At 48.9% G+C, this 15,113-nt stretch overlaps 1 protein-coding gene across 1 annotated transcript in view; it reads right to left on the bottom strand.

Moving 5' to 3' along the window:
• The window catches only part of LOC142312537 (sterile alpha motif domain-containing protein 9-like), a 37,016-nt gene that overhangs the window by 4,679 nt on the left and 17,224 nt on the right, over nt 1-15,113 (bottom strand). The window contains 2 exon segments of the mRNA XM_075351513.1: nt 6,380-7,452; nt 7,455-8,668. Coding sequence (XP_075207628.1) covers nt 6,380-7,452; nt 7,455-8,668 — 2,287 coding nt within the window.

The following is a 15,113-nucleotide window of genomic DNA, read 5'->3' as shown; positions in this document are numbered from 1 at the left end:
AAGTCTGCAAGAATGGCTGAGAGCACCAGGAGCAAAGCCAAAGGAATGGCCGATGCTAAGGCCAGAGACGATGAGGAGGTTGTCCACGAGTCCTCCAGGAGCCAGACGCCAGAGAACAGCTCTGCAGAGGACATCGCACAACCTGGCACTGCTGGACAAAATGAGGAGGAGCTCGCCCAAGGGTCCTCAACGAGCCAGATGCCAGCCCTCCGCTCTGAAATGGACAGTGAATCACCTGGCTCTGCAGCGTGCCGCAGATCACCACTTGCCAATCCCTCCGGCCTGAGAGGTGCAGAGGCCCTCCTTCAAGCTGCCTTGGCCAGGCTTATGGCTGGAGACCGGGATACCTACGAGATACTCATGGCCGAGCGTGGGCGACAGGCAGCGCGTGACGCTGAGGCTGCGGAGCGGCAAGCAGCGCGTGAGGCTGCGGAGCGGCAGGCAGCGCGTGAAGAGCGAGAGCGACAGGCAGACCGTGACTACCAGCTGCAGCTAGCTCAGCTCCGGCCCTCATCAGCCACATGTGACCTTCAAAACACCAAACTTCCAAAGGTCCGTGTTGAGGACTTCCCAGTGCTGGAGAAGGATGGAGACTTGGACTCTTTCCTGACTGCTTTTGAACGGACTTGCTTGCAGCACCATCTGGACAAGGATCAGTGGGCCAAATACCTGACCCCCCGTCTAAGGGGTAAGGCCCTGGATATCCTTGGGGACTTGCCTGCTGAGGCAGATCAGGGCTACGACACCATCAAGCGGGCCCTGATCCAACAGTACAACCTCACTCCAGAGTCCTACCGCAAGAAGTTCCGGACCCTGCAAAAGGGACCAAAGGACTCCTGGGCTGACCACCGGCGGGCACTTGCCTGAGCTGCCGACCACTGGACCCAAGGCCTGCAGCTTTCCACCGGACCGGAGATCCTGGACTTGTTCATCACGGAGCAACTCTTGTGGAACTGCCGTGAGGATCTCCGCCAGTTCATCCGAGACCAGAAGCCAAAGGGGTCCACGGCTACAGCTGCCCTGGCCGATGACTACACCAACAATCGGGCTCCTGAGGCCAGGAGAGCAGCCACCAGCAGCACCTGGAGAGGGGGTAAGATGAACTCTGCGACTGCCCCACCTGCCCCTAGACTGCAGGGGGTGTCCCCCTCAACTCCCCTCTCCAGGCCCGTGGCAGAACCAAGACGGTGCCACCAGTGCAACTTACCTGGACACTTCAAGGCCATGTGCCCTCAGCGTCCCAAGGCCCCGGCTCCGTCCCCGTCCCAAGGGCCGCCCAAGGTGTATTGTGTGGGTGGGGGTGGTGGTAGGTCCCTGGATAGCTTCCAACCTGTCACCGTCGGCCGGTCTGTGACCATAGGACTGCGAGACAGCGCCTCGGAGGTGACTCTGGTGCGGCCTGAGATGGTGTCCCCCCAAGACTTGATCCCTGGAAAAACCCTCGCTGTCTCCGGGATTGGAGGCATTGACCCGGCGCTGCCTGTTGCTGACATTTATGTGGACTGGGGCGCAGGGCGAGGGGTGAGGGAGGTGGGGGTAACTGATCGGATCCCCGCAAACGTGCTACTTGGGACAGATTTGGGGCAGATAACCTCCCAGTTTGGGCCCCAACCAAGGGCTGAACCTTCAGCCAGTACTGACAGGCCTCCGGACAATGTTAATGTGTTATCTATGAATGATGTAAGGGAGGAGGGAGTGAACTCTGATACTTCTGCTTGCATAGACACCATAGACACACACACAGCTGCAGCTGTGACAGGGGAGGGGGTCAGAGAAAGGTGTGACAATGCCTCTACAAGTAATCAGCCTGTGAGCTGGGATCTGTTGCCCTCTGCAGGGATAAGCAGAGAGCAGGGTGCTGCAGGGGGAGGACCAGTGTGTGGGGTGGGGGCTACCACAGCAAATGTGGGGTCCCCAGAGATTTCACAGCGGGGTTCTGTTGCTGCAGGAGGGGAACAGGCAGGTGAGATTGGGGCCGGTCCAGGAGCGGAAGTGCTCCCAGGTAAGATCTCGGTGCATGGTTCCCCCACAACCGGGGTGTCAGGAAGCCAGGTAGGTCTGCCTGAACCGGCGACTTGGTCAGGAACGGAGGAGGAGCAGGCACGACCCACGGTCGCAGCGGCTGTGGCCACTGTCACCCGCAGTGGGAGTGCTGGAAGCCAAGGGGCCTCCCGGAGGTCCGATAGCTCTTCCCCTCCTGACCAAGTGGCCGCCGAGTCAGGTGGAGGCCAGGACACAGGTCCCGGGGTACTGACCGAAGATGTGACAGTCTCGTCGATTCTGGCCACATCTAGTCAGGGGTTTCAGGCAGCGTTAGAAGCTGACGACAGCCTGAAAGCTCTAAAGGAGCAGGCGGCACAGCCTCCCTCGGACTCGGACCCGGAGCGAGTGGTCTGGGACCAAGGACGGCTGTACCGGGCCACGGTCCAGCAGGGTTCACCGGAGGCGTGGCCCAGGGACCGACAGTTGGTGGTACCCTATCCGTTCCGGACGGAGTTGTTGCGGATCGCACATGAGATTCCGATGGCCGGACACCTAGGGATCGCTAAGACCAAGGCCAGGTTAAACCAGCATTTCTACTGGCCAAAAATGGGGGCCGATGTGGCTGCCTACTGCCGTTCGTGTGAAACCTGTCAGAGAGTGGGGAAGGCGGGGCCACGCCCCAAAGCCCCACTGGTATCTCTGCCCATCATCGATGAGCCTTTCAGGAGGGTGGCTGTGGATCTGGTCGGCCCGCTGGCCATCCCCAGCAGCTCCGGGAAACGCTTCATACTGACGGTAGTGGACTATGCCACCCGGTACCCAGAAGCAGTGGCCTTGTCGTCCATTCGGGCTGACAAGGTGGCCACCGCATTGCTGGAGATTTTCTCCCGAGTGGGTTTTCCCCAGGAAATGCTCACTGACCGGGGGACCCAATTCATGTCCCAGCTGATGGAGGCCCTCTGTAAGCAAGTCCAGGTGCGACATCTGGTGGCCAGCCCGTACCATCCACAGACTAATGGCCTGTGCGAGCGGTTTAATGGCACCTTAAAGCAGATGCTTAAGATGTTGGTCGACTCCCATGGGCGTGACTGGGAGCGGTATCTCCCACACCTGTTATTTGCTTACCGGGAGGTTCCACAGGCCTCAACAGGATTCTCACCGTTTGAGCTCCTGTACGGGCGACGTGTGCGGGGCCCCCTGGCTCTGGTGAAAGAGGCTTGGGAAGGGGATTTGGCCACCCCTGGAGTGTCGGTTATCGAGTATGTCATGCGCTTCCGGGACAAAATGCAGGCCTTGACGCAACTGGTACACGACAATATGGCTCAAGCCCAGGCCGATCAGAAGCGTTGGTACGACCAGAACGCTTGTGAGAGGACCTACCAAGTGGGTCAAAAGGTGTGGGTACTGGTCCCCGTACCACAGGACAAGCTTCAGGCAGCCTGGGAAGGCCCATACCTCGTGTACCAGCAGCTCAACCCTGTGACGTACCTGGTCACCCTGGACCCTGCCCGTGGAAGGCGGAAGCCCTTCCATGTGAACATGATGAAGGCACATCATGAGCGGGAGGCATGTGCGCTCCCCGTGTGCAACCTGCCCGAGGAGGGAGAAGCGGAAACCCTCTTGGATATGCTAGCCCAGGTTAGGGCAGGCGGATCCATTGAGGATGTGGAGGTTGGCCACCAGCTCTTGGAGGACCAACGGTCCCAGCTGTGGGCCACCCTCCTCCCCTTCCGGGGGTTGTTTACCAACCAGCCCGGAAGGACTGACTTGGCTGTCCATCACGTGGACACTGGGAATCATCCCCCGATCCGGCGTTCAGCATATCGGGTCTCCCTGGAGGTGCAGCAACACATGCGCCAGGAGATTGACGAGATGCTGAAGCTGGGGGTGATCCAGGCATCCAACAGCGCTTGGGCCTCGCCTGTAGTCCTCGTCCCTAAGAAGGACCGAACCACTCGGTTCTGCGTGGACTACAGGGGGCTCAATGCTGTCACGGTCGCCGATGCGTACCCAATGCCACGCATCGATGACCTGCTCGATCAGTTGGCCGGGGCTCAGTACCTGACCATCATGGACCTGAGCCGGGGATATTGGCAGATCCCCCTGACTCGCAAGGCCAGGGAACGCTCTGCCTTTATTACCCCATTTGGACTATACGAGTCCACGGTGATGCCATTCGGGATGAGGAATGCCCCTGCCACTTTCCAGCGGTTGGTCAACACCCTGCTCAAGGGACTTGAAGGGTACGCGGCCGCGTACCTGGATGACATTGCCGTCTTCAGTCCCACCTGGGAGGACCACCTAGAGCATCTAGCACAGGTGCTCAGGCGGATCCACCGGGCAGGTTTGACCATCAAGCCGGGAAAGTGTCAGCTGGCCATGAGCGAGGTCCAGTACCTCGGTCACCGGGTAGGCGGGAGAACACTGAAGCCCGAGCCTGAGAAAGTGGAGGCCATCGCATCCTGGCCCACCCCCAGGACCAAGAAGCAGGTGATGTCCTTCTTAGGGACCGCCGGGTACTATAGGAGGTTTGTTCCACGCTATAGTAGCCTGGCAAAGCCCTTGACGGACCTCACCAAGAAGAAGCTGCCCTCTGCAGTCGATTGGACAATGGACTGCGAGACAGCCTTCCAGGCCCTAAAGGACGCCCTGTCCAGCCCGCCCGTGCTACAGGCAGCCGACTTCACGCGGCCGTTTGTAGTACAGACCGACGCCAGTGACTTCGGCCTCGGTGCGGTGCTCAGCCAGGTGGACTCTGCGAGCCAAGAGCACCCAGTCTTGTACCTGAGCAGGAAGCTGTTACCAAGGGAAGTGGCCTATTCCACGATGGAGAAGGAGTGCCTGGCCATAGTGTGGGCCCTGCAGCGTCTGCAACCCTATCTATACGGGCGCCACTTCATCGTGGAGACGGACCACAATCCCCTCAGCTGGTTGCACACCGTCTCTGGGACGAATGGGCGATTGTTGCGATGGAGCCTTGCGCTCCAGCAATACAACTTCACCATTCGCCACAAAAGGGGCCGTGACCACGGTAACGCAGACGGGCTGTCCCGACAAGGAGAGGTCGCGGACGGGCGCACGGGGGAACACCGGAGTGTGCTGCCCCCTAGCGCCCTCAAAAGGGGGGAGGTGTGAGGCAAATCCCGGGATATGAAGATGAATTATGACTTCCAGTCATAATCGCTCATCACTCCCTGGCAGTGCCCCCCTCCCTTCTTGTCCTCAATGTCCAGCATCTGTGAAGGTGTCACATCCCATGGCCATCTCCTATGATATGGAAATTAGGTGATGTGGGAACAATGGACACAGGATGACTCCCTGCCGTGACCCTGTGGTAGGAGCTGCTATCTAATTAGCAAGCTTGGAAGTATCCAGACAGAACGACTCCAGTAAAAAATGGTTCATATCTCGCAAGCCATATTTCCGATAAACATGGCAACCATAAAAATGGTGTCTCCGCATGCGGACGATGCTGGCACACCCTTTTTATGGGAGCGGGAGCTTGGGAAATACCCCAGGCGTGATATCAGCCAATGGGGAACTAGTAGACAAGTCATGAAACCTCTCGTTCTGTAGCTAAATTCATAGCTGTCACAATGAGAGCGTCGGCGTCCGCCTACGACGCTCCCAGGCAAAGTTATGGCCCATATTCCATGTTGTGGATTGTCCATAACTCCAGCCAGGGGTGGAGCAGTGCTCCCTCTGAGGTCACTAAGGTAGGAGGGGACCTGGATTTGCCCAGGTTGATAACCCTACTTCGGCCATTTTCCAGGGTTCTTTCGCTGGGGGTCACGTGCAGGAAACATCTGTGGGAGTTCCTAGAAACCTGGTCTACAGCGCCCCCCTGTGGCCAGACGCACAAGGTAACTGATTGAATTGCATACCTGTTTGTAAACCATGCTTTATCTGTAACTGTACTCTGACATATATATATTCTGTAGATTCCCTATTGTATATATTGTAGTTTCTAGTGTGCTTTAGGCTGATTAAATTATATAATTAATCTTGGGCTGTTCTGTTATCTCGATCTTGAATCCCACGTCTGTGTGTTCGGCTAATAGTTACCGTGAAGCGGTTGGTGGCAGCGAGTTGTGCCAAGGATTATTGTGGGGAGGCCAGTGAGATTCGGGGAGGTTTTATATATTCCGCCCGCGGAGGTCGGGGGAATATATACCCTACTCTCACCGGGGACCCTTCAATAATCTGCATAAGTAGTATAGCGGCCTCCTTGCTTATTGTCGGGCAATTCCATAATTGGCCTGACTATAAGAGGGGCGCTAGAGAGCGCGTCACGTGCTCTGTCTGTCGGTCGGGAGGTATAAAGGAGGGGTGACCCCCACTTGTTACCCCCCGATTGTGACGTACTGGTAGCCAGCGCGGGGGATTTCTGAGTGACCCCCCCGGTGGTTTGTGACAAGCGCATCTTAATTCTTTCCGTTTTTTCCAGAGAATTTGTCGGGCAACTGTACTTCCTCCACTACCTGGTTGGTGGACGATTTTTATCCTTGTGACTGGAAGACTCACCCGATTTCCATATTGGATGTCATTTAAAATCTTTTGAACTTCCATACAAGCTTCTCGCTCAATAAAGGCTTCACATTTCCCTTGATCTGCGAGCCAAAAGTGCTTCCAGCTGACCTTCCCACCTCTGTAGAACGTTGTTTCAATCTCTTCAATTTGCTCTTTTGTCAGATCTTCCAAATTTGTGTTATCACATTCATTGGCACACAGAATTTCAAAGGAATGCATTCTCTCTTCATCTGGGGTGGTGAGGACGCACACGCCTTTTGTGGAAACTGATAACTTTCTGATGGAAGAAGATAGAGGCATGAGACTTTGGACTGTTGCATCGATATGATTGAGCTGCATGCCCACAATGCTCCTCTGATCTAGGATCTCCATCACTTTGCAGGAAGCCTTTGCGTGGTTTGCCCACTTCTCGTAGTCTTCTTTATTCTCTGCAATGCACATTATATACTCCATGCCATTTAATTCTGTATAAAATTCATGGAAAGTGTCGATAATTGGTTCCTCTACATTAGACAGCAAAAGAAACAGCACAATGAAATATCCCTTTGGAAGGAGTTCATCACAAAGAAAAGTAATGGCCTTTTTTAAAAGTTTCCTTTTTGTTCGGACCCAGGTGCTTTCATCACATGGTTCATCATCACCCAGATAATTAATGCGACCATTACAGAATATCCAACTGGTTTGATTAAACAGGGACAGATTCTTCTTAAGGTCTCCTGTACTTACCCTGCTTTCATTTGAGTAGTTCTTTAAGGAATGAATATTAATGGCATGATGCTCTTTATATTTAGAGCACAGTCCTTTACTGTCTGAGTTTGGATCAAAGTCAAAAACACACAAAATATTCATGCGCATCAAAAAATTCACATAATTCAGATTATTTTCTGTGCACCGATTTGTAACAAGTATATACCTGAGGGAATTATTGATGTATTTTTTTTACCGTCAGTTAGCAAAATTGAGATTTTTGTCCCTAGATCTTCTATGGTGGGTTTATCAAAGGTAGTTTTCTGTTCTGCCTTTTTCCTCGCTTTATCCAAATTTTTAAGTTTCTGAAAAAACTGAACCACATCATCTTCGGGAACTGGTTCGGATTTTGCGCCAATTCTGCGGAAATAGGTTTTCTTGTCCAAACTTACTTTGTTGCTCTTTTCACTGTACTTTGGTAAACTTGCATGAAAAGCTCGTCCTTTCACAGAATCTGAATCTGGCACCACGTCCACCTCAACCACAAAGCGCTGATCTTTACAATCTTTATCTACAACCTCAATGAATTTAGGGGTGCGAATACACACTCTGGCTGCATCGGGTTCTCCTTTGATGCATCTCTCGATATAGTCCAGTGCATCGACATAAATGTCCTGCTCCTTCACTAGGATCCCCGTTATCTGCCCATGTGTACAGCGCTTGTCTTCCTTGCTATCCATTACCCCAAAATGTATTGTTCCATTAGTCCTCACGTTCATACAAGCACAAGCAAATTTAATCACTTCTGAGGCAAATTTTGCCTGGAGTCTTGTACGGTCCAGCTTAGAGGCAGTAATGAGGGACTTATACTCATGACACGGAGTGATGAGGTCTTCTACTCCGGATTCTGGAGGAAGGACACAGCCCTTCACATAAGCAAAGTTCTCAACTTCTTTATCAAAGGGTCTGAAATTTGACCCTGAATTGTGTGATTTGTCTGATTCGTGTGCACTTTCTAAATCCCCATCATTTTGAGTCTTGACCAAGGATATTGCCTTTGAATTATCTTCTTGATCAGTTTTATGTGGACTTTCTCCAGGTTCGACTTTGGTTCTTGATTTTTCAGGATGACTATTTGCTCCCAACTCGTGTGCAGCTTGGTAGCTTGCTGCTTCATGTGCTGGCATGCTTTGGAGTGGCATCTTATCTGGATTTGTACTGTTACATGGTTGAGATTGACTGACTTTTTGATTTCTTACTAACTCATTTCTTTCTTCAATAAGCAATTGTATTTGTCCTTGTTTCATACCAAGGCCTTTCAAAAACGCCTCATTAATTTTTTTCAGAACTGGTCCTGTTACTTCTTCATCAAACAGTTTATGAATGTAGGACGTCTTGATACGTATGGAACGCAGCCACTCCCGAACATGATCTTCTGTCCAGTCATCCAGGGGTCTTGTTTTGTAATCTGTGAGAAGAACATTCAGTCAGTCACTAGTCATTTAACACCTTTTGCCATTATTAACACATTCTGTGCTGCCAGCCATTCTTTTCATAAAAGGACATATATTTAATCTGTTTCTTCAATTCATTCTATACAGATAATATAGTGTACAGTTCTTCTTGTACTTTGCTGCCATCTACTGGCCTTTAATATCATGTTTTTCATGTATTACATTGTCATTTTCCCATAATGCCTCTCTCTGCAACGCCTCCTGGCCCAGCTCATAGAGTCCCATGGCTTTCAGTATCACCTCTACGCTGATGATACTCAGATCTACCTCTCTGGACCTGACATCTCCTCCTTACTAAACACAATCCCTCAATGTCTCTCTGCTATTTCATCCTTCTCTGTGCAATTTCTAAAACTGAACATGGACAAAACAGAATTCATTGTCTTTCCTCCTCCTCACTCAATGCCCCCCACCTGACCTATCCATCAAAGTCAGTGGCTGTTCACTCTCTCCAGTCTCACAAGCTCCTTGCCTCAGAGTAACTCTAGACTCTGCTCTCTCTTTCAAGCCACACATCCGAGCCCTCTTCATCTCCTGCCGACTACAACTCAAAAATATTTCCCGGATTTGTACATTCCTTTCCCAAGGAGTTGCAAAAACACAAATGCATGCCCTCATCATCTCCCGCCTGGACCACTGCAACCCCCTGCTCTGTGGCCTCCCTTCTAACATTCTCGCCCACCTACAATCTATTCCAAACTTTGCCGCCTGATTAATCCACCTGTCCCCCCACTATTCCCTGACCTCTCCCATCTGCCAATCCCTTCACTGGTTTCCCTTTGCCCAACGACTCCAGTTCAAAACCGTAACCATGACATTCAAAGACATCCACAACCTGTCTCCTCCATACATCTGTGACCTAGTCTCCCGGTACTTATCAACACGTAACCACCGATTTTCACAAGATCTCTTCTATTCCCCTCATATCTCCTCTTCCCACAATAGCAAACCAAGATTTCTCCCGTGCCTCCCCCATACTCTGGAATGCTCTAGCACAACATATCTGACTCTCACCTAAGATGGAAACCTTCAATAGGAACCCAAAGACCTACCTCTTCCGATAAGCCTACAACCTGCAATAACCCTCAGTCCTCCATAGTGCCGAGCGACCATCTCCACCCTCACCTACTGTACCCTCACCTATCCCTTGTAGACTGTGAGCCCTTGCGGGCAGGGTCCTCTCTCCTCCTGTAGACTGGGAGCCCTCGTGGGCAGGGTCCTCTCTCCTCCTGTACCTGTTTGTGTCTTGTATTGTTTATAAATATTGTACTTTTCCCTATTATGTATATCCCTTTTCACATGTAAAGCGCCATGAAATAAATGGCGCTATAATAATCTTTTCCTCACATCCTTTCTTTCTCATAAGCGCCAGCTTGGTTGCCTGTGCATCAAGACTGAAGAGAGGATTCTACTTTTACCTCTTTGCTACATGCGCCATCTTGTAACCGTCATTCATCCTTACTGAATTCCTACCTCATCAAGCCTAGGTATTGTGAATAAATAAGTTAAAATTCAATCACTGCATCGTTCTTTCTGGCTTTACCACACTCAGCTGGTCAGGCATGGGAGGAAAGGATAGCTAGTAACCTATCTACCATTGGTGCTTGCACAGATGTTGAGGAGAGCCTTAAGATGAAATAATTGACCTCTGGACATAGAGCACTGTGAGAAGTGTGTTCAATTAAATCAATTATACATAAGCCAGTAAGTCTTCAGAGGAACCCAAGATGGCCCCCGATGACATCACAGACCCTACCATCAGCATGGATCCACCAGATGACGTCACTCCCATCACCATCACCATGGATCCATCCAATGACATAGACCCGCCTACGATGACGCCCACCAATCAGCTCATAGACTAACACATTGTTCAATCCACTGACCAATGAACACATCCGGACATGCCCTTTCCAAGGTTATATCAGAGCATGCTTCAGTTGAAATAAAGCAGAGCCCAGACCGACTTTGGTCAAGGAAAGATGAATATCCGACTGTGTCTGATCTCATTTTTCAAACATGCACTCGATCCACACCAATTAGGCTAGGCAGTAGGCAAAAAGTGATCTCTGGTTAAGAGTTCACCCTAACATTAATGGTGCCCAAAACGTGGGGCTAGAATAGGAGAAACTCTACAATCTTGAGGACCGACGATTGGAATGGCAGGAGGTGCTAAATACTCTGAGCCAAGAGTCTGATCAACTCTTTATACGAGAACACGGTAAGTCTGATTTTTATCATCTGAAGTCTTACTTGTGTGTCTCAGGGTGTGTGGCACTGATTGCCTGACTGTGCCTGGTTTTTGTGATCTATGTGACGACAGAAGAGTTTCTCCGCTGCTGGCCATATTAATTGCGGAAGAACCGTCACATATTCAGTTGCCTGCTGCCTGTTGTCTGTTTGTCTTCAGGGGAGATTGACTGGTAGTTAGGACAGCAAGTGGGTTTTTGAGCTGTGTTTGGAAATGTGGAGGACGCTCCATGTGGTATGGTACGTGGTTGTTGCCTGTAATATGGTTTGTGGTTCTAGTGGAGACTTAAGTGGTTAATAAGGTTTGGTACAAAGCCTAGAGTGAGTGACTCGGCTGAGTACATTAAGTTGTTACCACGTGGTCTAGAGTGAATGACTAGACACGGGGCCTAGTAAATTGAGTTCTTGGCTCGAAGCCTAGAATGAATGACTCGGCTTGAGGTGTAGTAAATAGTTTTGGCTTCAGGCCTAGAGTGAATGACTCGGCAAGAGGCCTAGAGATAAAGCACTGGTTTTAATTGGTCAGGTTAGGCACATGTTTTCCATGGGCTCTCAAAGCTGGTTAGAGAGGCTAGTTACAAGTCCTCCAAGAGAGGCTTGTTAACAGGAGCCTGGGTTAAAAAGGCTGGGTAGAAGACATCCAAATGGGGTTTATTAGAGGAGCCTGGGTGTTATAGAGGCCGAGTACAGGGCCACATAGAAGCTGGGTTCAGGGATACATAGAGGCCGGGTACGGGGCTAGATTGAGGCAATTAGAAGCCAGGGGTATCTCTGGAGGTGTTTTTGTAAATTACGGTATGCAGAAATCAGACAGGGACCACGTGTCAGTATAAGGAAGGATTTGGAAGTGTGTGCTGCAAACCAGAAGTTTTCTTTCGTGTTTCAGTTGAGTCATCTCCCCTGTCTTTTGTTTGTTGGTGCTTAGTAATGTGAAATGGCAGAAGGGGGGAGGTTACAGTGTGTAAGAAATTGTTTTGATGAAAAAATGTGTTTTGGAAGACAATGAATTGTTATTTGCAGCTTATGCATGGGTTAGGGTTTCTGAAAGTTTATATAGTGTCTATATATAGAGAATTGGGTAGAAGGGGAAAGGAAAAATCCGGATGAGACTGGACTTTGTTGGGATGTGGGGCAGCCATTTTAAGACAGAGCATGTGTAAAGTAACCAGAAGACCATAGGTTGTTTGAATTGTCTGAACAATGGATTGGATGGAGTACTACATACCTGAACAGTAAAAGTAGTGTTTTTAACTGTAGTTGGACCAGGACTGTGTGTGTGTGTGTGTGTGTGTATAAAGCACAGACTATAGAATATAGGGGGGAAATAGTTGAGCAAAAGAAAAAAAATCAGTTTACCTTCCCCCCCCCCCCCCCCCCATGATGTTACAATCCCAACAAAGAGAATGAATTCATGTGCTTTGGGGCCATAAACTTTTTGAATCTAATTATGTTTTGGATAATAGATTCAAAAAGGGGGGGTAAAGATGATGTGGAAAATCACACACATTATTTAAGGTTTTAATTTGTTCATCAATTGAGTTTTGCTATTAAGTTTTCTTTATATTTTTATCTGTAAGGAGGATACAGCAGATTTACATATATCTCATGATTGCTCTGATGTAACAAGAATTGTCAGGTTTTGAACATGTCTCAGATGAGGCCATTGCTAATGCAGATTTTGAATTTTTCCATAGATGGATCCAGATATCAAGATGCTGGTTGATTCTGCACTGGATATGCTGAGGTTACGCAACATGAGGTAATAAAAATCGAACCACTCGCTCCTCTCCCATTGGAATAGGAGAACGAGATGAAGATTTGTGATCACTGTGGTTCGTAGAGCGGAGGGGGGTAAGATAGGCAAATGTGGATTGTGACGTGATAAACCTATAAAGACCGTAGAGTGGGTGTGAGCCCAGGTGGAGACGCTCTCCTGTTATCAAATGAGCCGGTGACTGATGGAGCTGGAGGAGATGCTCGCACAGGAGCAGACAACAAAGAACCAGTGAACTGGCCTAGAGTTGAGAGTCCTTTACCAACGCAGACCAGTACCATACCTCAGTGGCTCCTGTCACGTCCGTGACATTGGTCACTACTTGTGTTTTTAAATCCCTACAGAAACAAATGATTCAGCAAGGAACGGAGTGTGAGACGCAGAGAGCCAGTGACTGAGGAAGGTATGTGGATAAAGGGCGGTAAGCTTTCTCTGCCATGAGCGCTCTACTCAGTAATAGCCCAGGTAACTATGAAAACGTGACAAAGTCCGTTATAAGTGTGGTGGTGGACAAGATATGGGCAGCACCAGTGCTCAGTACCCAGGTGGCCAGACACATCCAGTCTTATAAGATGCGTGCCTATTAAGGTAGAAAAACTGTAAAGACCTCGTAGAAACCCCCCCTCATCCGCTCTACTGCTCCAGTGATTGCAGATTAGTCATATACATCTACCATGAGTAGGTTTACATGAGTTTTGTGCGTGTTGTGTGAATTTCTTTTCAGGCCTGCTCTGAAACATATCCAGTATGGAAAACGTTACTGCTGAAAAACTCATGATGCTGGTGGTATGTAAAGATGGAGTTCCTAAAAAGTGGTAAAAGTACATATCCTATAGCACAGGTCATTATAAAGATCTTACAGTACCTGGGGATGCCTCTGATTAACCCCTATATATAAGGTATGCACACCAGTGACTATGCAAGGGGAATACATGTAATAGCAGAAACTGCTGTGTGAATACTGACATGACAAATCCAATAGCTATATGTAGGAGTGAAAATGTGAAAAATGGAACCTGCATTACTGCCATGAATATATGAATAAAGAGAAATTTAGCTACTGAATTGATCAATGCAAATACTTTGGCGTAGTGTTGGGGCTCTATTGCAATGATCAATTCAGTAGCTAAATTTCTCTTTATTCATATATTCATGGCAGTAATGCAGGGTCCATTTTTCACATTTTCATTCTTGCATATAGCTATTGGATTTTTCATGTCCGTATTCACACAGCAGTTTCTGCTATTACATGTATTCCCCTTACATAGTCACTGGTGTGCATACCTTATCTCCCCATAGTGATGTTTTTTTAGGTTTTTGCACCCAGTTCAGACTTAGAATGGTGTTCCAAACGTTATTACTTATCTGATGAACCCCTGTCTGCCATTGTGAAGAGGGGAGAAACGCGTTGGGATTCTTTCAATCTAAGTGTTTGACAAATATGCGTTTATTTTTATTAGCCTGGGTGACAATTGGACAATGGAGGGTCTATATATATATATATATATATATATAATATACATACATACACGGCATGGTGGCTCAGTGGTTAGCACTGCAGCCTTGCAGTGCTGGGGTCCTGGGTTCAAATGCCACCAAGGAAACCATCTGCAAGGAGTCTGTATGTTCTCCCCGTGTTTGCGTGGGTTTCCTCCGGGTTCTCCGGTTTCCTTCTACACTCCAAAGACATACAGTTAGGGACTCTAGATTGTGAGCCCCAATGGGGACAGAATTGCCAATGTATGTAAAGTGCTGTGGAATTAATAGCGCCATATAAATAAAATTATTATTTTATTTTATATATATATATATATATATATATATCATACACACACAGTGGGTACATGTTATACATGTGAACTATTTAATTTATTTTAGGGTTTGGTTCTTGAATTTGCTGTATCATATTGATTTAAGCTACAAACAGCTATGTAAATACAGAGTGTGAATATGTAATCTTTGGGAATGAATTGGATATATATAATTGCATATTGACGCCTCTTTATCCCCGGTATCTCACGGTTTCTATATTCCCTCACTGACATTAGCAGCACGTATTAGCTTAGCAGTGTAGGGATAGGGAGGGTGAGCCGTCGGTGAGCGGGGGCACCAATTCGCCTTATAGGGTGCCGACCTCCGCTGCGAGGTAGGGAGAGTTTAGGGCTATTGCCCCAATCCCTGCCCCCTCCTGTATTGGAATATGTAATTGTGTCTATAGTCACATGGGTGGATGATGTTTGGAATTTTAATGATTATAACATAAACATGTAACGATCCACAAGATAATGGTGAACGCTGCAAATCATGTAACAAATGTTCGCTCTCCTTAATAATTAGATCTTTACATAAGATATTTTTGGTTTAGTACCTACAAT

The sequence above is a fragment of the Anomaloglossus baeobatrachus genome, chromosome 5, assembly GCF_048569485.1.
Source record: "Anomaloglossus baeobatrachus isolate aAnoBae1 chromosome 5, aAnoBae1.hap1, whole genome shotgun sequence".
Lineage (NCBI taxonomy): Eukaryota > Metazoa > Chordata > Amphibia > Anura > Aromobatidae > Anomaloglossus > Anomaloglossus baeobatrachus.
Note: the sequence above shows the minus strand (reverse complement) of the source record. Positions and strands in the feature narration are given on the sequence as shown.